At 35.1% G+C, this 25310-nt stretch overlaps 1 protein-coding gene across 8 annotated transcripts in view; it reads right to left on the reverse strand.

The window, feature by feature from the left end:
* ACTR3 (actin related protein 3) overlaps positions 1-25310 on the reverse strand; it is a gene marked incomplete at its 5' end in the record, with an annotated part of 57869 nt that overhangs the window by 26043 nt on the left and 6516 nt on the right. For 7 of the 8 annotated variants that reach the window (XM_079709621.1, XM_079709619.1, XM_079709622.1 and 4 more), the window contains 3 exons: positions 1813-1923; positions 6734-6858; positions 10461-10516. In XM_079709621.1, coding sequence (XP_079565747.1) covers positions 1813-1923; positions 6734-6858; positions 10461-10516 — 292 coding nt within the window. Of the gene's footprint in view, positions 1-1812; positions 1924-6733; positions 6859-10460; positions 10517-25310 lie in introns of those variants that run through there. The other variant, XM_079709624.1, reaches the window with a different exon arrangement.

The raw sequence follows: 25310 nt of genomic DNA on the forward strand, positions 1-25310 counted from the left end.
TCCACAAAGCCAAAAATATTTGCTAACTAGCTTTAGAGAAAGTCTGCCAATGCCCAGTCAAACCCATAAAACGGTAGGGTTAAGATGTGTGATTTTATAGAATGTAAGTTTTATATAAAAGAAAAAATGTAAACAATAATAAACTCTAGTTGATGATAATGTATGTTAAAGTACTTAGGGGTGAAATGACTCCATCTGCAACTCATTTTAAAGTGATTAAAAAAAAAAGATGGAGTGATTGAAGGATAACCCAATAGACAGATGTCCTAAAACAATTATAGTAAAAGTAATTGCTGAGTCTAGGTTGTGGGTATATTGGGCATTCACTGCAAGGTTCTTTTCAACTTTATGTTTATGGTCCAACCATAAACAATATTCACAATCACAATAAAATATAAAATATTAAAAATATTAAAATATTAATTTAACCCAAAATTAAACTATGTCACAGAAAGAGGGAGAAGGTAAGGATTTTGTGTTAAGGAGGGGATAAAAGGAAAAGAACGAAATACTCATCTTACCTAGCAGGAAGTTAATAGACTGCCTACTCTTAAAAAAAAACAAAAATATGGGCTTCCCTGGTGGCACAGTGGTTAAGAATCCGCCTGCCAATGCAGGGGACATGGCTTCGAGCCCTGGTCCGGGATGATCCGCCATGCCGCGGAGCAACTAAGCCCATGCGCCACAACTACTGAGCTTGAGCTCTAGAGACAGCAAGCCACAACTACTGAGCCCACGTGCCACAACTACTGAAGCCCGCGCACCTAGAGCCCGTGCTCCACAACAAGAGACGCCACGACAATGAGAAGCCCGCGCACCGCAACGAAGACCCAACGCAGCAAAAAAATTAACATAAAGAAACAAACAAAAATACAAGAAATACAAGATATAACTATCAAGAAAAACTCTTAAAAAACTTAAAGTGTTTGCGCGGGGGAAATCAAGTGTTCAAGGGTAGGGAGAGGTGAGGAAGGAAAATTTTAATTTAAATTTGATATTATAGCACTTGATTTTTTAACATTATGAACATGCGTTACTTTGGTAAAAAAAAAAAAAAGAAAGAAAAACGTTTAAAAATTAAATTATATTGTAGTTTCTTACCAAGAATTACAAATGAAATAATAATCAGACCAGTTATTTTTTTTTTTTTTTTTTTTTTTTTTTTTTGCGGTACGCGGGCCTCTCACTGTTGTGGCCTCTCCCGTTGCAGAGCACAGGCTCCGGATGCACAGGCTCAGCAGCCATGGCTCACGGGCCCAGCCGCTCCACGGCATGCGGGATCCTCCCGGACCGGGGCACGAACCCGCGTCCCCTGCATCGGCAGGCAGACTCTCAACCACTGCGCCACCAGGGAAGCCCAGACCAGTTATTTTTTTAAAAAAGAAAGTGCCATGTTTCCAACTTTTTCCCCTGAAACTTACTGTTGAAGATACTAAAGATGATACAGCTTTATAACAAAGTCATTAGATACATGACAATTTAATAAACAAGAACATATGTCCTATGAGTACAGATGCGATGAAAACATTCTCATTAAATTTCTTCAAAAATTTCCTCACAGGGCTTCCCTGGTGGCACAGTGGTTGAGAGTCCACCTGCCGATGCAGGGGACACGGGTTCGTGCCCTGGTCCGGGAGGATCCCACATGCCGCAGAGCGGCTGAGCCCATGCACCATGGCCACTGAGCCTGCGCGTCCGGAGCCTGTGCTCCGCAATGGGAGAGGCCACAGCAGTGAGAGGCCTGTGTACCGAAAAAAAAAGAAAAAAAAAAAAAAAAAAAATTTCCTCACAGAAATTACAATTTGTACTTACCAAAAGAAAATAATGGTCTTCAGGTTCCGCCCTTAAATATTTAAAGATCACTTGCTCCATAAACCTTTCCATCAAGTCCCAATCTTCAACTATACCATGGCGGATTGGCCACTATTAAAACAAAAAGTAAAACAAGAATTAAATCTTTACTAATATCAGAAAAAATCAAAAATAAAACAGATCATTAGTGAGTATTAGATGAGGAAAGCATTTCTTAGGTGTGCTAATGACACGCAGATCATTGGAAGATGCACACTTAACTATTTAGAGATAAAAGAAATTATTTCTACAACGTATTTTCAGATGTCTCAATTAAAAAACACAATGCACATATGTCAAAATGTTAAAAACTGTTCAATCTAGATGGAAGGTCATTGTACCGGTCTTTCTAGACTGCTAAAAGTTTTGTAATAATGGAAACGTAACCTATTAAAATTTAGCCTGTGAAAATGACAGGTTATGACAATTTGCTTAATCTTTATTAGCTCTTTCACAAGCATTTGTTGTGTGCCTAATATATAAAACACCGTTGATAAGTACAGAGCAAGAATAACCATAAATCAATCAAGCAAAATTTTATAAGACAAGTCATATGTATTTGTTATAGAACCATGGTTCCAAAACGGAGCCCCAGGGTACTACAGCAAATTCTCAAAGACACCGCAAATATTTTACATTTTCCAGGGAAATTTGGTGATACTCAGAATCAGTTTGGCACTGCATACCTACTCCTTTAAAGTAGTTCAGTTTCAACATCAGATCATACTAGATTCCCTTCAAGTAATATCACTTCTTTGAAAAGCTGGGTTGCCAGGAGTTGCTATGATGAAAACTAAATACCTCCCCCCAAAAACCCATGTACAATAAGAAATGAGGACGGTGATGTGAAATCTGATTCCAGGTGTAAGAAACTGTGAAGTGCCCGACAGGCACATGCATCCTACTAGTAATTGTGATTATTTAACAATTAAAAATATGTCTTATTTTTTTCAAGTGGCTACTAAGTTGCTACTTAACAAACAGAACTGTTAGTAATTTCTTTCTAAGTGACACTGTAAAAAATTTTACTGAGAAACTAAGGGCACTGAGAAAGTTTGTGAATCTCTGCAATAAAATAGTTTCACAACAGATGTAACTAAAGATTAGTATTCTGAATATATGAAGACTTCCTTAAGCAAAGTAAAAACGTAGGCATAAAAGTTCAAAAAATATACAAAAGAAAAATAAACAAAAAAATACAGTTCCATGCACATAGTACAAATACACCCCCAGTACTTAAGACTGAATGCATTAGTGAAATAAATATCCTACAGTCATCTACTCAATCATTAAACCTTTTATCTATTAATTCCTAATATCCACATTTCACCATAGCCTTCTAGATACTAAGTCATTATACTTAAAAAATAACTTTTACTCCCCACTTTGCTTTAGGGAAGGAAAAAATGTACTACATCATTCATTTTATAACATTACTGGAACTGATATATTTTAATGTTCTAAGTGTCGTTTATTCATTTTTCCTCATTTATTATTGTGCACCTACTATAACCATTGGCACAAATGCTAAGGACATGAACATCCTGCCATAAGGAGCTGTCCAGTGAAAGAAACAGATACAAACATAATACTGCAAGTTTTTAAGGAAATAAAGTACCTAGGACAAGATGATCAACTTGGCTTCAGAGGGAAAATGGGAACGCTCCTATTCCTCTATGACTGAGGAGGTCGTATCTAAGCTGGGTCTTAAAGGAGCAACCTTGTTAATTTTGTTTTCAGGGGGTGGGGTAAATAGAGAATAGAAACAAATATATACAAACACCGCAATAATATACAAACACAACAGTTATCAATGAAAAACACGTGTGCCTTTAGGGAAAGGGGTGTAGACAGGTAGATCAGTTCTACATGAAGGGGACCAGGTTCTCAAAAACTATTACTTGCCTTGTACTTGGGTTTTATTCTATAAGAAACAGAATATCAGTAGAAATTTTCAAGCAGGGTATAAACAAGAATAGCTTCGATTTTTAATAAGATTATTATAGCAGCATTGGGAAAGCTGAAATGAATCTTAAAAGAACCAAGGAAGAAAGACTAAGAGCCCCAGTTGTGGTGTAAATAACGCTAGGCCAGATTCAAGATTTCTGTCACTACGAGGAAAAACTCAAAGATATCATCACTAGGTTTCTAGCTCTAGAGTCAGGATGGAAAGGATCTATTAATTAAGACACAAAAGTTGTGTTTTGTCTTATCTTGGAATAAGCAAGGGTAGAGTATATGTAATAAATTTTGTTTTGAGTATATTAAACTCAAGAGCCAGGTAGTAGGTAGGTGACAGTAGGTACTTGGAAATGGGGTCAAGGAATTGGAAGTAGAGATGTAGGCTGTGGTTGTTGACGAAGGTGTGGATTAGACCACCTAGAGAAAGTCTCTAATAAAGAAATAAAAGAGAATCAAGGACAGTACCTGGGAAATACTGACATTTGAGTAGTAGGCAAAGGATAAAGAACCAGTGACACAGTAGGGGAAAAAAATAAACAAGTAACAAATAAAAAGAATAGTTCACGTTAGGAAGAGAACCAGCAGAGTAATCTTGTGAAAGAAAGACAAATCAAGAAGGATGAAAATTGTTACATATAATTGGATTTAACAAAGAGCTTATCAAATAATGAGACTAAATAAGAAGTTTGGTTTTAAAAGAGGAAAATAAAACAATAGCTAAAATGCTGAGGAAAGAAAGTAGGATTGAAAGAATTTTGTCGTTTGGGTGTGTTTGTTGCATTTGGAAGACATGAAAATGTATTTAAAAGAACAGAATCAACGCAGAGGAACTCTGGCCTCTCAGCTCACCGACTTCATCACATTTAAAGGTGTCTTTTCCATTTTGGCCACAGTTTAGATTACCACTATCATCTCTAAATCCCTGAAATGCAAGTACACCCCTCTCTGATCACAACTTCTTATCCTTCTAGCATACTCCAGCACCTCACTGTATCTCTCTAGATCACAATTAGACTTGCAGTCCACTGGCTGTTGTAATTCCTCCCTCGCCAAAAACCATCCCCCTCACAACACACACAAACACACACACAGTTTAGATTTTAGGCCCCATCACTTTGACTATTCATACTTCCTTTTGTCATTGCATCTACCAAAACCCAACCCAACAGTCCTACCCTAAACTTGCCTAGGCCCAGAATGCTGATCACACAAATCACACAGAACTGGTTGAAAAAACTAAGAATTCATAATTGCTATTCCCAAATGGACCTAAATTTACCTGGCAAGCCTTTGTTTCCCTACTCTGTTATCCACAGTGATGATTTTAAATATCCTCCCTATCACTCAGATTTCACTTTCTCCCCCCAATTTCCTGGGCAGCAGAGATAACATCACCATGTATTTCACAAGGAAAGCAGAAGCCAACAGTCAGGAATCCAACTTTTCTTCACCAAATCTATAAAACTGATTCCATCCTTACCTCTTTTTTCTTTTTCATTTTTTATAATGTAAGAGATCTTCCATATATCAATTAGATCATCTGGATTCCATCCCTTTAACTTTGTCAAGAGCCCTGTATTATACACCATCTTTCCTGTTACTTTAATCTCTTTTTCTAATGACTCTTTCACACTAGCATTTAAGCATCTCTTCCATTTTAAGCCCACAACTTGTCTCTTCATCTCTCCTTCCCAATCAAAGCTAAACCTCACTGAATATTACTGTCATTTTTTCCTTGTCATTCATAATCCAGTCGACTTTAATCCAGCCTCACTGCTCTTCTAAAACTATTCTTATTAAGATTATAAATGACATCCTTGTAGCTAAAGACAGCAAATAACCTATGGGCTCTAGCTTACTTGGTCGCAGCACCCCACACTCTTATCTCTCCTTCCTGTTTACCCAGTCTCTCTAACTGCGCCTTCTCAGTCTCCTTTGTAGGCTTTCCTCCTCCATCCAAATCTAAATGATGCATTGATCAGACTCTGTCCTAGGCCTAGCCCTAGGGAATCTTACCCCTTCCAAAGGTAACTAATACCTTCTAAATATTTATCTCCAGTTCTGTCTTGTTTCTAAGCTCCAAGAGCCGAATATTTGTATAACTACAAGCCACTTATAATTATTTCTTCAATGGCTTCCTTTCCACCAATTATAATAGACGAAGTCAGGAAAGCCATTTTTCTTATTTAACGTCAGCACCTAGTAAAGTTGTTTATACCTGGTAGTTGTTTGTTAATGAATAAATTACTAAAATGGAAGCAAAGAAGGACCAAGGAAGAAATGTTCAAATTAGGTAAAGTCAATTTGAATAGTGTTTCCCTTTTGGTGCAGGTGGGGTAGTGACTGTGGAAGCAGACACAAGGAAAGCATCTGGGTTACTAGACTTGTTCTATGTCCTGAACTTTTATGATTACAGTCACAAAAATTTTTAAACTGTGTAACTAAGCCTTACCTATTTTACTGTATATAAATTATACCTCAATAATAAGGGAGAAGGAGGAAGAATGGTAGGGAACAAACAAGAAAGGGAAAAAGATAAAAAGGAGGAAAGAGAATGGCACTTCCAGATGACATAGGCTTCAAAAGGGCAGAAAGTGTGGGTGTGAATAAAGACAGGAGGGAAATATCTCTAGGTGTGGTGATGTGGAGGCAAGAGAAAGCCAATCACATTAATGATTCTGAGATGGAAAAAGTAAATACTGCTCACCTGAAGGGGCTAAAATCTTCCTCTTGGGGAAAAAAAAACACTACAGTCAAAGCAAGGCTGGGAGGAGCCAGAGAGAAGAAGAAATTTCTATTGTGAAGAGGTTGAGGGTATTAGGCTTGTAATTGACTGAAATTCCAAGTGGCACAATTATAGAACAAACTAATTTTTTGAAACAGAATGTTATTTATATTTATACAAATCATAAAAATATACCTTTGTTGCATATGTAGGTTTTTCTATTGCTTCATCACCAATGAAGAAGTCTAGGTCATCAACACCTTTCATCACCCTCCTTTGAGCTTGATCACCCACTTTTGCTGACTCCTTAATAGCAATACCTTTAAAATAGAAGTTATTTATACATGTCAAAAATTGTATTTTTTCAAGTGAGACAAATTTTTCATTTGTATTTCTTCCGTAATAAAGTGTTACTAAATAGAACGTGATCTAGTATATTTAAAGTGTCAAAGCAAAAAGGTCATTAAAAAAAAAAAAGACAAAATTCATCTAACACAATGAAAACTCAACTTCCACCCAGAGACAAGGCCTCAAGTGTAAAAAGCCCAAAAAAACAAAAGTACTGCTGTGGGAACGTTTCAGTTATATTTTTTAAAACTATGTGAGATCTATTTTGATGTAAGTAAAATTATAATTTCACCAAGTCAACCTATGCTTGATGGACAATCAGAAAGAAAAAACTGAAAAACAGTTATAAAAGTAGGAAAATTGCACGGGGAAATTTTTTTAAAGCTTTCTTCAAATTTCTATCCTATTTGCATTATTATGAACTAGTAATTCAGGTATAACACGGGCATAAAGACCTGTTAAACTTAAATCACATATACAAAAGGAAATTTCAAATCATTTGGGTAAAACCCACAACAATCTCCTTATATAATTTCAGAAATCCAGCATACAGTTCTAGACCTAAAACTTGTAAATTTCTTAATTAAGTTATAAATTTCTGAATCCTTCAAGTTAAAAAAAGTTCTTCATTCAAAATATCTGCCTGGGGACTTCACTGGCGGTCCAGTGGTTAAGAGTCTGTGCTTCCACTGAAGGGGATCTGGGTTCCATCCCTGATCAGGGAACTAAGATCCTGCATGATGCACGGCACGGCCAAAAATTTAAAAAAAAAAAAAAAAGGCTTCCCTGGTGGTGCAGTGGTTGAGAGTCCGTCTGCCGATGCAGGGGACACGGGTTCGTGCTCCGGTCCGGGAAGATCCCACGTGCCGCAGAGCGGCTGGGCCTGTGAGCCATGGCTGCTGAGCCTGCGCGTCTGGAGCCTGTGCTCTGCAATGGGAGAGGCCACAGCAGTGAGAGGCCCGCGTACCACCAAAAAAAAAAAAAAAAAAAAAACTGCATGCACATAAGCTGATGTGGCACCCAACTGTTACACTTTTATTTAATAACAATTTATATCCTTAATAAGGTGGGTAGAAAATACTGAAGGAAATTCTAAATCCAGTCTACTTCTAAATATTAGAAAGCTTCTCTAGCAATTTATTTACAATGTACACAGACATCAGATGGCTCACTATAAACTTCCTAAAAAACAAATATTATGAAAATAACTTTGAACCATATCCACAGGTTTTCCAGATCAAATATCCGTGCTCATCAGTGGCAGTGATTATTTTGGCTCATTATAAAACTACACCTGCAGCATTAAAACTGGCTGGGTGAAAAAAAACCCAAAATCAAAAACCTTCTTTCATACACAAATGGATTTTTAACATGCCACAGCTTCTCATAAGACAATGAAAACTAAAACTGCAAATTTTGGCAGAAAGGTGAAATAGAGAAAGGATACAATGGTGATGAGAACCCAAGGTTCAAAAGTTCAAAATTATATGGGCTTCCAACAAAGACTGAACACAGCCACTTAAGAACATAAGCAAGACCAAATTTTACAAGGATGAGAGTTAACATATCAGTAATCTCCCGAAATAAACATTTAATCACAACATAATGCTTTATAAAAATTATAAATTAAGAGATTACAAAATCAGCATTTTATGGGTTGCATTGTGTACCCCCAGAAAGATATGTTTACGTCCTAACTTCTAGTACCTCAGAATGTGACCTTATTTGGAAATAGGGTCTTTCAAGTTAAAGTGAGGTTAGCAGGATGGGCTATAATCCAATGACTTGTGTTTTTATAAAAATAGGAAATTTGGACATATCCACGCATGGAAGAAAAACAATGTGAAGACACACAGGGCAGCCATGTGACTGGAGTGATGCATATACAAGCCAAGGAACATCAAGGACTGTCCGCAAACACCAGAAGCTTTAAGAGGCAAGGAAGATTTCTCCCCTAAAGCTATCAGCAAGATCTTGGCCCTGCTGACACCTTGATTTCAGACTTCTCCAGGACTGTAAGTTTCTGTTGTCTTAACTCACCTGGTTTTTGGTACTTTGTCTCAGCAGCCTTGGGAAACTAATACAACCAATACACAATGGTATAATACTAAACTCAAATATAACTAATGTCAAGTACTAGTCCACAAAAGTACTTCTATTTTAGTCAGCAATAGAGGCAATATTTGTTGTCAAAGTCTTAAACAACAAACTATCAATATGTTTATATATAAATGCGGGACAAAAGTAGAAAAACAAAACAAAACAAAAAAGCAAATCTGTCCCTCAGTGTAGATAACAAATATGCATGAATAAAACATAAAGAAAAAGACAACAGTACTACAAATTAAGACCACTATATTCCTATGAATGAGCATCAGTGTCCCCTAAAATCTATTCCAGGCATTAAAGAATTAGACTTAGCTAACAGCCTAAATTCTTAGATAGCAAGAGTTAGATTATTAGATAATAATCCCTAGAGAAGTATACCAAAAGTATATCAGAAGTGCAAAAGTCAAATAGGTTTGTTTCTAGAGAGTGAAAAAAAATATGTACTAGCTTAGCTCTCCCTTTAAAGACAATTTTGACACACACTTCACACATTTTTAATTTTGTTCTTACTATATATAAACAACAAAACAATCAACCTGTTCAAGTCTGATGAGTACCCAATTGAGACTAAAGATCTGCAGTTTTGGGCAAGCATAGTAATTTCTATCTCATTCTCAACTTCACAGATTTTGAATCCTAAGCTGCTTTCACTATTCTCTGAATGCTTATTTTTCCATTTCCTTCTTATTTTCATAAATTAATAAGAATACACAAAAACATTCAAATAGTCTAATACTAGTGATACTAGAACTGTCTAGGAGTTAGCACCACCAAGGAATGGCTCAAAAGGTTTATCATCTGATATGCTAAAGTCCTAACTTGGCATAGGTCACGTGGTTCAGAAATGTTACTACATTATGTTCAAAAGGTGAATTGTCTAAAAGTCAGAAGCCTAAAACAGGTTCATCTAGGAACACGTACATAGCCCAGGCTAAAGTGGACAGTCAGCTAAAGTGAAGTTAACAGAAATAAGATAAAACAAAAACAATGTAAGTATGGCTATAAGATGTCAGAAAACAGCTGAAGTCGGCATCTCTAAAGATGAGATGCCATCCTATTTTGAAACATGAGCTCTTGTCAGGGATGTCAACAAGCACGAGCCCTGCAAACAATCACATCCACAAACCAAAGGACAACCTTTGTAGGCGTGTGATGAGGGATATGCATTACTTAATAGTAACACACACACACATTATTAACAGCAATACCCTCAAAGCAGAAAACTGTTTAATTATCAGCTCATTCATTTTTGTCTTTAAAAAGATATCTGGCAGATCTGGTAAATGAAGAGCTAAACAGAGATCTGAAATGAATGGTCAGAGGTACAGAAATGAGGCCATGCTTAGAACTTGGCAAACCATGTTTTTAAAGGACTAAATCTTACAGAGTGTCAAAAATGATTATTTATTTTACTTTATTAAAAGATATTAAATCCGCTTTTTTGTGACTTAAAAGAAATACTTACAGGAAGGGATGATAAACTGTGGTTCCGTATTTCCAGCATATCCTAGTTTTGTATACCTGAAAAACAAAAAGAATTTCATAAGGATTTCACAAATATCTCAGCAATTATGAATTTAATTCTTAGATTTCCATTTGTTATGAAGTGAGATTCCACTCTGGGTAAACAGTATACAAAATTCCATCATTTCAGTTCATTTAAACATCTCTGCTTTCAAAATTATATCAAAATTATAGATACCCATAGCTTTTAACCAGGAACTGTACTTCTAGAAATTGATCCTACAGGGATATTCATACATGTACAAAATAACATGTAACAGGGCCTTTTGCGACAATCTTGCTTATAATAGCAAAAGACTGGAAATAAACAGCCATCAAACTAGTTAAATATGCTTCGTTTATACTATAGAAAATTATGAAGTTATTAGAAAAGAGATTGAAGAAGCTCCTTATGTACAGATATGGAACAATCTCCAAAACGTATTGTTAACTGAACAAAAGCAAGGTACAGAACAATGGTTCGACTATGTGATATTTGTATAAAAGGAAAGGGTAGGGGTAAAACATGTAAAACACAAGCTGCTCATCTCCTCACACGGCCCTGCAATAAACCTTTCTCTGCTCCAAACTCCGATGTTTCGGTTTGTTTGGCCTCATTGTTCAGTAGCATCTTCAGAAAAACTCTTCCTTCAGACAGCTAGTAGACACTTTGATAACTTTTCCTCCCCTTAAGCTTGAAACATGGGATTAAACAGCTTGGATTTTTCTTAAATCTGCCATTTGGATAATTGGATTACTTAGTATAGGAGTCAGACATGGGACAAACGTTCACATTTGGAAGTTACTTACTCAAACTGACTACAGATCCATGCAATTGCTATCAAAATCCCAACAATGTTTTTTGGGAGAAAGAGAAAATCTATCCTAAAATTCATATGGAATCTCAAGGGACTATGAATAGCCAAAACAATCTCGAACAAAGTTGGAGGTCTCACACTTCCTGATTTAAAAACTTAGTACAAAGTTACAGTAACGAAAGCTGTGTGGCACTGGCATAGAGACAGACAGACTAATGGAACAGGACAGAACCCAGAAATAAATCCTCCCATATATGGTCAAATAATTTTTGACAAGGGTGCCATAACCATTCAAACAGGGAAAGGATAGTCTTTTCGAGAAAGGGTGCTGGGAAAACTGGAAATCCATTAATTAATGAACATGGCCTTTTATCTTATACCACATACAAAATTTAACTCAAAATGGACCAAGACCTACATATAAGATCTAAAACTATAAAACTCTTTGAGGAAAATATAGGGGACAAAGCTTTATGACATTAAATTTGGCAAGGATTTCTTGGACATGACACAAGGAGGCAACAACAACCATAAAAAATAACTTGAACATCATCAAAATTAATAACTTTTGGGTACCAAAGGACACTATCAATAGTGTGCAAAGGCAACCCACAAAATGGAAGAAAACAGTTACAAATCATATATCTGATAAGGAGTTAATATCCAGAATATATAAAGAACTCCTACAACACAACAACAAAATAAACAACCCAGTTTTTAAAACAGGCAAAGGACTTGAATAGACATTTCTACAAAGGAGATATACAAAAGGCCAACAAGCACATGAAAAGATGCTCAACATTATTAATAATTAAGAAAATTCAAATCAAAACCAAAATGAGATACCACTTCACATCCATTAGGATGGCTATTACCAAAACATCAAAAACAAAAACAAACAAACAAAAATATCAGTGAGGATATGGAGAAACTGGAACCCTTGCACACTGCTGATAGGAATGTAAAATGGTGCAGCTGCTACAAAAAACAATATGGCAATTCCTCAAAAAATTAATCACAGAATTACCACAAAATCGAGCAATGCCGTTTCTGGGTATATACCAAAAAAAAAAAAAAAAAAAAAAGAAAGCAGGGGCGTCAATAGATTTTTGTATACCAATGTCCACAGCAACATTATGCATAATAGACAAAAGGTGGAAGCAACGCAAGGGTCCAATGGCAGATGAATGGATAAACAAATGTGGTCTATACATACAACGGAATATTAGTTAGCCTTCAAAAGGAAGAAAATTCTGACACATGCTACATACAATATGAATGAACCTTGAGGACATCATCCTAAGTGAAATAAGCCAATCACAAATGGTCAAACACTATATGATTCCACTTAAATGAGGTACCTAAAATAGTCAAATTCACAGAGACAGAAGCAGGATGATGGCTGCCAGGGATGGAGGTGGGGTATGGTTGTTACTGTTTTATGGGTACAGAGTTTCAGTTTGGGAACATGAAAAAGTTCTGAAGAAGAATGGTGGTGATAGTTGTGAATGCACTTAATGCCACTAAACTGTACACTTAAAAATGGCTAAAACTGTCAATTTTATGTTGTGTATATTTTACAACAATTTTCTTAAAAAGCTATGTAAACTTGACAGCTACTGGGGAAAATAATTAAATTCTGTACATATCGTACATGTTAAAACAAAATAAATCTAAATGGATGAAATATTAAAACAGGGCAGGGAAATAAACCATAAACTTTAAAAGGTAATGCAGGATAACTTCTTTATAACCCTGGAATAGGGGAGTCTTAGTAACTATAATTCAAAATCCAGACATTAAAAAAAGACTGATACTCCAATTATGTGAAAATTTAAAACTTCTTCACAAAAACATACCAAAAGTAGCCAAAAGAAAAATGACCAGAAGAGAAAAAGTATCTGCACTCAGAGACAAAGAGTTAATCACCTTAATATATAAAGGATATCTAGAAGGTGATGTCAACAAGGGAGGTAAATAAGGAGAGAAGAAAGGAAGAGTGAAAGGTAAAAGACAATAACCATTCAAAGAAAAAGAAATATAAATGGCTATAAATGAAAAGATGCTCAACTCTGTGGGGTAAAAAAAGAAAAAAAAAGGCAAATTAAAAGTACACTGAGGTAAATTTCATACATTCCTAGCTGGAATGACAGAAAATACTCAAAATCATTTGTAAATAAAACAGCCACTTTGGAAACCACTTAAACATTCACTTACCATATGACCCAGCAATTCTACTTCTAGGTATATACCAAAGAAAATATGTCCCCACAAAGAAGTGTAAACATTTGTTCACAAAAGCATTATTCATAATGGCCCAAAACTGGAAGCACAGTGTATATTCATCAAGAAAACAGATAAGCAAGGCTTGATATATTCATACAAACCAAAATTATTCCATCTATGAAGAATCAGGAAAATGTAACCCATTCTCCAAGGAAAAGACACTCAACAGAAGATGAAATGACACAATGTTGGAATTATCAGATAAAGACTTGAAAGCTGCTGTGACTGTCACAATGAAATAGTAATGACTAGTAGTAAACATCACAGAAACTCTAAAACTATTAAAAAGAACAAATGGAAATTACAGAACTGAAAAATGCAATGTCAGGTATAAAAAATTCTCTGGATGAGCTAAACAGCAGAACAGAGGAAATAATCAGTGAACTTGAAGGCAGATCAGTAAAAATCATTCAGTCTTACAAGAGAGGGGAAAAAATTAAAAAGAGAGACACAAAGTGAAAAGAATAGATCCTCAGAGACTTGGGGAACAATATCTGAAAGGTGACATAGGTTCCAGAAGGAAGGGAGAGAGAGAGAGAGATGCAGAATAAATCCAAAGAAAACCATACCTAGGCACATCATAATCAAACTACTGAAAATCAAAGATAAAGAAAAATCTTGAAAGCAGCCGGAGAAAAATGGCTCATTAACAGGAAACAAAAATTCAAATTACTAGCACCTTCTTATGAGAAACTATGGAGGCCAAAAGACAGTGGAATAACATTTTTTAAGTCTGAAGGAGGTGCAAATATAGTCAGCCCAGAAATCTTTTAAGAGCAAAAATATCCTTCAAAAATGAAAGTGCAATAAAGACATTTTTGAAATAAAAGAAAACTCATTCTCCAAGGTAGATCACATCTTGGGTCACAAATCAAGCCTCGGGAAATTTAAGAAAACTGAAATCCTATCAAGCATCTTTTCTGGCCACAATGCTATGAGACAAAATCAATTACAGGAAAAAAACTGTAAAAAACACAAATACATGGAGGCTAAACAGTGCACTACTAAATAACCAAGAGATCACTGAAAAACTCAAAGAAGAAATAAAAAACTACATAGAAACAAGTAACAATGAAAACACGACGACCCAAAACATATGGGATGCAGCAAAAGCAGTTCTAAGAGGGAAGTTTATAGCAATTCAATCTCACCTCAAGAAACAAGAAAAATTTCAAATAAACAATCTAACCATACACTTAAAACAACTAGAGAAAAAAGAACAAAGAAAACCCAAAGTCAGTAGAAGGAAAGAAATCATAAAGATCAGAGCAGAAATAAATGAAGTAGAAATGAAGAAAGCAAAGATCAGTAAAACTAAAAGCTGGTTCTTTGAGAATATAAACAAAATTGATATACCCTCAACCAGACTCATCAAGAAAAAAAGGGAGAGGATGCAAATCAATAAAATTAGAAATGAAAAAGGAGAAATCACAACTGACACTGCAGAAATACAAAGGATTATATACATGGAATCTAAAAATAAAGAAAGAAAGAAATGGTACTGATGAACCTAGTTGCAGGGCAGGAATAAAGAGGTAGACATAGAGAATGGACTCGATGACATGGGGTGGGAGGGTGAAGTGAGAGTAGCATCGACTTATATACACTACCAAACGTGTAACGGTTGGCTGGCGGGAAAGCAGCAGCACAGCAGAGAGAGATGGGCTTAGTGCTTTGCAATGACCTAGAGGGGTGAGATAGGAAGGATGGGAAGGAGACTCAAGAGGGAGGAGATATGGGGACATGTGTATGCATATGGCTGATTCGCTTTGTTGTGCAACAGAAACTAAGACGGTATTGTGAAGCAATTATACTCCAATAAAGATCTATTAAAAAAAGGAAAAAAGAAAAGAAAACTCATTGCCATCAAACCTGAGCTAAATAAAGTTCTTCAGGCTGAGGGGAAACGGTACCAGAGGGAAACTGTGGTATTAATGAAGAACATCAGAAATGGGAAACAGCTAAGTAAATGAGACTTTTTTCTGCTTAATTTTTTAACATACTTTTGACTATTTAAAGCAAAAATCAAATTATCTTGTGGGGTTATAACATATGCAGATGTAATACCTATGATAACTATAGCATACAAGGACAGTAGGGTAGAGGGAGTGTCAAGAGAGTTAACAGTTCTACAGAGATGCATGGTTTCTACTCTGCATAAAGTTTTAAATTATTAACTCTAAGTAAAAAAGTAAATAAAATGGTATATCAAAATTCAACTATACCAATTTTTACATTAAATGTAATACGCTACCCCCTAATTAAAAGGGAGGGAAGGAAGGAAGAGAGAGAGAGAGAGAGAGAGAAGAAAGAGAAAGGACGAAAAAGAAAGGAAGAAAGCCCCGACTATATACTGTCTGCATGATATGCACTTTAGAGATGGAGAATGAAGAAAGATGGATGGAAGGCAAATAGTAAACTAAGTTTGAAGTGGCTGTATTGATATCAGATGAAACTTCTTTAAGAAAAAGAGATAACACCGGAGATAAAGAGAAATTTTATAATAAAAGGATAAACTCATAACAATCTTAAATGTACATGTGCCTATTAACAGTTTAACGTCAAGCATGGTTTAATAGTACAAAAATCAAGGCTCTACTTTTTAGAACACCTCAATGAATTTCACTGGTTGGAAGACTACCCTATTTCCCTTCCCAGACTCATCTAAGTACCCACAATTCACTTTCATAATCCTCAACCCCTGCAATATACTCTGTTATGTGTGAAGTAGAAAGAATCACTTTTATAAAGCCTTGATAATTATATTTAGGAACAAAAAATATAAATCCTAGCTCTTACAAAATATAAATGCTCCATCCTTCTTTTCATTGTTGCTTTTATTTTATCCTAATCCTTTTTTTCCTCAAAGGCCCTTTTCAAATCTTCCATTTTCATCAGTCCTTTGGAAACACATCTGATTTTCATAGTATGATTCCCAGGCAAAATTAGTACAGTCCTAATACCTTCCAACTTGCTGTTCCTTAATAAATGGTGTGTGTGTATGTGTTTTCCTGCCTATGTACACATGTGTCTATTTTTAATATTAATTACACTATACTTTATTACTTTGAAATATCTCAAGAATACTTTCAAATCTAGTCCTAAAGAGGGAAAATACATTTTGTGAATACCTTGATACTTTCATATCAAATATTTTTTGTCAATTGTAAACAAAAATTTACATATATATGTAGAGAAAAAATAAAACTACACAAGAATAATTCTATTATATAATGCTAGCATATACATACACTTTGTCTTCTGGAAGTCTACACAAGAAATACTAAATTCTGATTATCTACAGATAGCAGGATGGGAGAATTTTGTTTTTCAAATTAACACTTGTCTTAAATGGTCTAATCATGCACTAAATTATTTTTTAAAAGAATTTTTGAATAGGTAACATTAGCCCATGATAAAAATTTTAACAAATAAAACAAGCAGCAGTACTAAAGTAAGTTTCCCTACCACATAAAAAGTACTAAAGTTTCCCTACCAGGCCTATCTCCTAGCCACCCCACTGCTAACCCAAGAGGCAATCACTTATGTATTCCAGAGATAATTCATGCATAGAGAGGCATGTATGTTACTTTAATTTAAAACATGTCATTGGGTTATCCAGGTAGTGAAATCATGAATCTATGTCACTTCTTTATGCTTTCCTTTACTTAAATAAGAAAGTGTCATTTTCTAAGTGGTCTTTAAAAAGAGACCATAAAATGAAAAAGACAAAGCTATCCTAAGTTTATGAAATTCATAAGGGTAGTATAATACTTTGAAAAACTAAACCAAATTTTTTCTTGTGGCCCAGGGAAGCAAGTTAAATATACAGAAAATCTCCCTGGACTGTGGTAGCAATGAGAAAAGATCTACAATGCTGGCTTTGGTCAGCAAAGTTGGAAATTGCTTTGAGAAAGGAATACAGTAAAGGAGAGAATTCAAAAGCACTTTTGAAGTTATCTAAGTGATTAGAAGAACAGCAATGGAAATGTAATAAAGTTAGGAGAGAGGGAAAGTTCGGATTGATAGAAATGAACAGAAAACAAAAAGAATTTTATACAAGAAGTGGTTACTTTATTGTGGTCCTAACTGCCTCTGGGCAGAGGGGAAAGTAGATTTGAGGAGAGCCATGTATAATGTTCTTTCATTCTTAAAAAACAAAAAGAAATGAATCATTACCAGGTAATGATTCTGATAAATAGGGGTATATGTTATATTATTCAGTATACCTTTCTAAAAGGAAGAAATTTATTTATGGAAAGAATATTTTTAAGTAGTAAAACCAGTTAAAAGCAGTAGCATCCCTCATGTTGGATATTATTTTTAATTCTGCAAATTCATGTTTACTTATTGAAAGCATGTAGTTGATTTGACAGAGTACTTTTTTATTTACTACAACGGTTCACTTTTCTTTTTGCTTTGAAAAAACTTATCAAGCAAAAAACTACTTGAAGATCCCAATAAATTACGGATATTGAACCACTAAATGAGAACAGAATCTTTAAAATATATATATATATATACATTTCAAAAATGAACTGGAATAAAAAGCTAGGACAAAAATCATTCCAGAAAAGAACAAATATGTACCAAAGCTATTACGCTAAATATGGTGTGTGACTCTATAGGCTACATAAGGGAGAAACAGCAGTAGAGTTTTAACTTTCAATGTTTCAACAATTTTAAACCATACAACAAAATGAATGTAAGACCCTAGAACTTTAGGGTGGATAGAACCTTAATAATTTAGTACAACCCATTTTCCAAAATGTCTTGGTATTGAGAACCACTAATTTAAAGTTGAAAGAATTTTATCTCAATATGAATGACCAGCTTCCACCCTAACATATTATAAAAACAAAGTAAAGCACACATAGAGATTTTTACATAACAAGCATAGAATTTTCAAATTTTAAGTGAAAACGGAGGTCTACAAATGAATCCCAATGCCAACTTTCATGATACCTCAATTCTCAGCTTAGCTCTATAGTTTTCTTCCTACTTGTAGTGTGAGGAACTTTTAGCACAAGGATGTAACGGCTAATTCACAGGGAATGTTAGCTATAAAGATAACTGGCAATTTTTAAAAAAGCATTTCCATTTCCAGTTCCCTACAATGTTCTTCTCATTACATGAAAGTCACTATTTAACACAAAAAGACTGACAAGACGGTTGAGTGGAAGAACCTGGATACCTAAATGTCAACAGAAATATTCTCCCAGTTCTTCCAGATCTAAAACTTAAAATCTAATAATTCCTTTTCACTCTTAGGAAGGAAAGAACATGGACCACAGAATCAGAAAATCATGAGTGAAATGTTTGTTCCACCATTTACTGTCTTGTGATTATAGACTTTATTCCTAAGGAATAAAACCAAATTTGCAAGGCAGTCATGACAATTAAGATAACAGTGGATGGCACTCACTAAGTATTCAGTAAACATTTCCTTCCCCAGATCATTTTCCTTTATCCAGAGTCCTCCTTTTTTACCCTCTATCCACTCCCATAATTATTTTTTCAAAGACTCTTGGTGATGTTTTCCCAACCTCTTTGCTACTAACCAGTGCAAGCGTCCACCACTAAACATGTAGACTACAGCAGTCAATACTTGTCCCACGACAGAAGCCAGTCACAAATGGCCACAAGTTGGATAACTCCATTTATATGAAATAGCCAAATAGGCAAATCCACAAGGATAGAAAGTAAATTAGTGGTTGTCAAGGGTTGAGGGTGACGAGAATGGAGAGTTTCTGCAAATGGGTATGGAGTTTCTTTTTGGGGTGATAAAAATGTTCTAAAATTGACTGTGGAGATGGTTGCACAACCTGGTGATATACTATAAATCACTCAATTATACACTTTAAAAGGGTAAATTTTATGGTATGTGAATTATATTTCAATAGAGCTGTTAAAAATAAAATACTAGACTCAGACTAATACTGCATAAACTTAACTTTTATCAGTCTTCTGCTTAATGATCTACACAATCAACTGCCCATCAAATCATTCCAAACAACTGTGTCCCATTTAAGCTCCTTCTGAAATAAGGCAGGATAATAAATAAATAAAATACTTGCTGTCCCAAAGCTCCCAAGAGGAATACCTCAATTCCCGGTAGGGCAATCTCCTCCTAACTGATCCCTCCCTCAAATATTTTGAAACTCCTTCCTGACTTCCCTTCATCAATAAAATATTTGCTGGGCATTATTAAATACTATGCATGAGGCCATAACTTGGAGCCTGAACAAAAGACATCCTGCCATCATAAAGCTTTCAACTTAGCTTACACATCTTACCCTGACAAAGTCTTCCTACCCTTCCATCTATCATATCCTATTTACACTTTTCCAAGGATTTGATCAAATTCATAAACCAACCTCCAAATACTACAGCCCTTATTAATCTCCCCAAACAACTAAATACTAAAATGCCATCCTTACTAATGAGAACCTACTCTTTTAGCACAGGGAGCTCTACTCAATGCTCTGTGGTGACCTAAATGGGATGGAAATCCAAAAAAGAGAGGATATATGTATAGCCGATTCATTTTGCTGTACAGTAGAAACTAACACAACATTGTAAAGCAACTATACACCAATAAAAATTCATTTTAAAAGAATGTTGGGGGCTTCCCTGGTGGTGCAGTGGTTGAGAGTCCGCCTGCCAATGCAGGGGACGCGGGTTCGTGCCCCGGTCCGGGAAGATCCCACATGCCGCAGAGCGGCTGGGCCCGTGAGCCATGGCCACTGAGCCTGCGCGTCCGGAGCCTGTGCTCCGCAACGGGAGAGGCCACAACAGTGAGAGGCCCGCGTACCACAAAAAAAAGAAAAAAAAAAATGTTGGCAATGCCTACATAACCAGAAAAAAAAAAAAAACTATTTCAGTCCTGGTTTGTGCAGCAGGTCACATTGCTGGTATTTATAATCACCTTCTTTCAACACCCTTGGCCTAACCCAACACTCAGCTCTTCATGGTTCTTTGCCTGAGGAGATGACTCAACATTCATTCTTGAATGCTTTGACCATTAGATGTTCTGCCTCAATTAGGTTATTATAACTATCCATTGACTTTTCTCCCCAGCTTTATTGACAAATAAAATTGTAAGATATTTTAATAAATAAAATAAAATGCCATCCTTAATTATTTCACATACATTAGTTTCATCTCTGTAACTTAACTGTAAGCTTCAAGTATAAAACCATGCCATAGCTTTCTGTACATACCAAAGTGTTCAGCATAGAGCTGAAAACACTGTAATAGTGAAATAAGTAATTAATTACTTTCAACATCCTTAATAACTAGAGCCACAATTATTTACTGTATGCCAATTATTTTGCTATGCACTTTACATTATCCCTAATATTTATCATTACCCTGGATGTTCTATCTCTTTTAACATATTGGGAAACTGCAACTCAGAGAAGAAACCACTTCAGAGAAATAGCAAAGCTAGATTTGAACTTAAGTATCTATCAGCCTCCAGTCAATGCTGGTTTGTACTGTCTCCCTAAAGCATGAGCGATTACATACACAATAAAACCAGAGAAAGAACTAACGGTATAGTTTATCATGCTACCTATGTGATCTCTCAAGTAATTTACACTCTGTGTCACAGTTTCATCTGTAAAAGAGAATAATAGTAACTATCTCATAGGGTTAGGTATCAAATGAATTAATATATGTAATGCAATCAAATGAACAGTGTATGGCACATAGTATGCACTATATGACTGTTGGCTATTATTTTTTTATCATCATAAATCACCATAACGAAGTCATCAAATATACTTCCTACTCTCATAAACCTGGTTTATAACAGATTGTGGCTTCATACTACCTACAACATGAACAAAGTTAGTACAGAATTCAAGGCCTTCCAGGCTTCCATAATCCAGCTCCAACATCTTTCTACTTTAATTCAACCCAAGAAGCACTTACTGAGCACCTTCCATATATCAGACTCTTTCACTATTTCCCTGTATCATATCAAACATTTCACTACTTCTCTGTACCATCTCAAACATTACTACTTCCTTGTACTATATCAAACCTAACATACCCAAATTCTACTTTTACACTTCCCACCTCACTATTTCCTCCCACTGTTCTCTCACCTGGTACACTAGTCTTATTTCTGCCTACCAATATTTTACTTATCCTTAAAGGCCTACTTCAATTATTATCTCTATCAGGAAAAATGTTTTTCATGTTCCCTAGAAAATGCAAATTTTCCTTCACCTATGATTCCAAAAAATTTCATTTTATACCTACCAGAGCATTTACCATACTGTCATAATCATCTGTGTACATGTGAGATTCCTAAAGGCAAGCAGCATTTCCTATTCATCTTTATGCTCCCCACAACGAAAGTCCTGCAAAAGTATTTATTCATTTGCATAGATGATGCTTACTATTCACTGAAGACCAATTTCTCCAATTATAAACAAATGAAATGCATAAGCTATTTTCCTCCAAGTTTTATACATATGTGTGTGTGTGTATGTATACACACACACACACACACACACATATACATATATACATACACATCCCATTATCTCTTGGGGACAAAAAAAGTGTAGCTCAAATTCTTTAAATTATAATCATGGTTTACAATTTCAAAAAAAAAAATTACAGAAATAGCCTGTCATTATCAAATAGGTCCTGTTCTCCAAAATACTCCATAATGCCAAACTGCTAGAATATTATACCTCTGTTCTAATGAAAAATCCCATACTATTCACACCATCATCCATTATTCTTAAAAAAAAAACTGCTCTTTCAACACGTTTAGGCTGAATTTTTTGGAAAAAGTTTTAATTCAAATTGCTAGTCAGTAATGGATCATGCAGTTATCAAAATGAAATAATAAGGAATTTAAGGCAACATAAAGAAAAATGGGCAACTGACTTCTCCATACCCATCTTTTCCCCTACAGTGAACACTCATTTTTTCTGCCAGAATTCAATCACCATTCCTATCCTGAGGGACCCACAGGAGGCAAAACCTCACATCACTTAATAGAAGGAGGGAACTGACGCTGACCCATCCCACTCCTGTCAGCTTCTATATATCACATGATCTATGTCTAGCCAATCTGAGCCTCGGTCAGAACTTTCAATCTTGACTGAATAAGCAAAAGATGAAGAAATGGTTTAGACTTCGTATTGCTAGTGTCTAGTTGCAGCATTCTGCAGACTTCCTGCAGCATGACTGGTAGCAGACTCTTGATACCTGACCTTCCTTTTTCTCTGCTTTTCTGGACCTGGTTCTTCAGCCTTCTCATCAATTTTGTGATCTACACCATATCCCTTCAATTATCCCTTTTTTTGCTTATGTTAGCTAAAGTTATTTTGTTGTTTGCAGCTAATTTCTCACTGATATAACCACAAGTTACATCTCTCATTTCTACTTCTCAAGAGTTTGCTCTTAATTTTAAATCCTGTTTCATTTTATTAAAAAAATCAAAGTTTCGTTTCTAAAATAACTTTCCTGACAGTAAGGCAACTTAAACAAGCAAGGCATATCCCTTTGAAAGGCATTATGGAAGCAATAAAATTCTCAGCTAGTCTTTTACACAAATAACAAATTCACCAAGAAAAGGTAGGAAAAAAAGCCCCCCCGAAGTCTCTTTTGCTGTTACCTCTACCTTTTTTGACCATTATGAAACAAAGTTTTAAAAGAAATACCTTCAAACAGGAAACATACAAGCTCTTACGTGTGCTTTTTCAATAAAATGCATCCAAATTCATCATATACTCCAGAAATAACAATTTTGTTCATTCTCGTTTAGAAAGAAAAAAATCTACTTTCTAATAACCATGTGTTTCCTTTAATCTATATATTCATTATTTGCAGAGTCAAATGTCAAATGTGTACTAAGTCCTCTGAGTCTAACATAAAAATTATTTTTTATAGTCCTATATTCTTAAGTTATTATTATTCTTAGGTTCAACTGTTTCATCTCTACGTTTTATGCAATCATTAGTGAGGAATGACTTTTTTAATGCATCGATTATTTATTTTCAAATTGCAGCTTAACGAAGATGTACACCTTCATTTTAAAGTTATATGTAATTAAACATCATTTCCTTAATTGAGCTGTCCTGAATTAACCAGCAGTTGTCAGTTTTACCATGCTAGACACAATATATGTCTTTATAATATTCAAAGGACTAAATAAATAATTCTATGTCATTTAACTTACATGTGTTTCAGGTTAATAAAATCAAAGAATTGGTCACAAAGACCTCCCTATCATATTTGTTAAAAATTAACAGTTCTAAAAGTAGAAATTTATTTTTCTAAATATGTAGCTTAAAATATGAACACTCTTCAAAAACTGGATTTAACAATTTAACCACCCTTATTGAATAATATTCCAAGTTGGGGTAGTACAGTAGTGGGCCCTGGAGTCAGACTGCCTCAAGGCTCAATTTCTATATCTACTACTTAACTATTTACATAAGCAAGTTACTTAAGCTCACCATACCTCACTTTCCTCATCTTTAAAATGGTAATTATACAACGTACATACCCACTTCGCAGGGTTTCTGAAGCTGTTAAACTCTTAAAAGGCCTTGAAATGGCTGATTTGTATACATCCATGTAATAAGTCTTTAAATAACTGAAATCCAAAACCTAAAATAAATGTATCTAAGATTTAAATGCCTAAAACAATAAAAAAAAAGCACATTTCTGTGAAAAGATCATCAATTTTATGAAAATGGTTTCAAACGTTATGTTGGGGAACATAAAATCACAGGTTTTCATCTGCGCCTCATACTGCTCATTTTTATTACAACAGAAACACTAAAGAATTCTGATGCATGTGTTGCACCACATCTCAAACAAGACTACTTAAACTACAAAAAACATACATGTTACTTTGACTATTAAGAAGAAATTTCAATTTCTATAACTCATAAACATGAACTCCTAAGAAAACTTAAAAGAATTCAAGAATGCTGTCAACTGACACCTAAAAAACACTCCTGAAAGACATTTCTCAACCCTGGATCTCTGTTTAATTTGTAAATAAAGAGTGGATTAAATTATTTCTCAAATTCTTTTACAGCTCCATTAATTCTGTGTGAGTAATTAGGCACTTCTCTAAAGTGTAAGTGTCACAAATACACATTAAAAGCTATTTTTAATAGCCTCAAAGTAACCGAATTTTTTAAATGCTTATAAGCAGAAGAAAAGCACACTGTATTTTAATTATACTAAACTCTAAAACTTCAAGCAAACACTTGGGTTTTATCATAGACCAATAATAAAAACAGAGTTTATATTTTTACAGTTTCCAACCCAACCCTAAACTGTAAGGTATTTTGCATCCTAGTTCCCCTTTTTAAGACTTCTACCCTCCTTGTAGCAACCCCTCATTCACACTAAACCCTGCAACTGAAAAAAGTATTAAAGACATCCTTCGCATGAGTATGGCATTTTCACAAAGGGCAAGAAGCCTTCAAGGAGCATGTTTACAGATGGAATGCTCAGCACCAGGACAGATGAAGAAAATGGTCTCTGAGGCATGGGTCAGGGGTAGGGAGGAGAGGAGGAGAAGGAGGGAAAGAACATAGCGACACACACAAGTTCAAGGCTGTTCCCTTCCTGGTTGCAAGGAGGATGCAAGAATGACTGGTGTTTAAATGAACAGTTTGGAAAGGTTTTGAAAAAATTTTTGAAAGGAAATTATTAAAATT

Source organism: Hyperoodon ampullatus, assembly GCF_949752795.1.
Source record: "Hyperoodon ampullatus genome assembly, chromosome: 8".
In the NCBI taxonomy this organism is placed as follows: Eukaryota; Metazoa; Chordata; class Mammalia; order Artiodactyla; family Ziphiidae; genus Hyperoodon; species Hyperoodon ampullatus.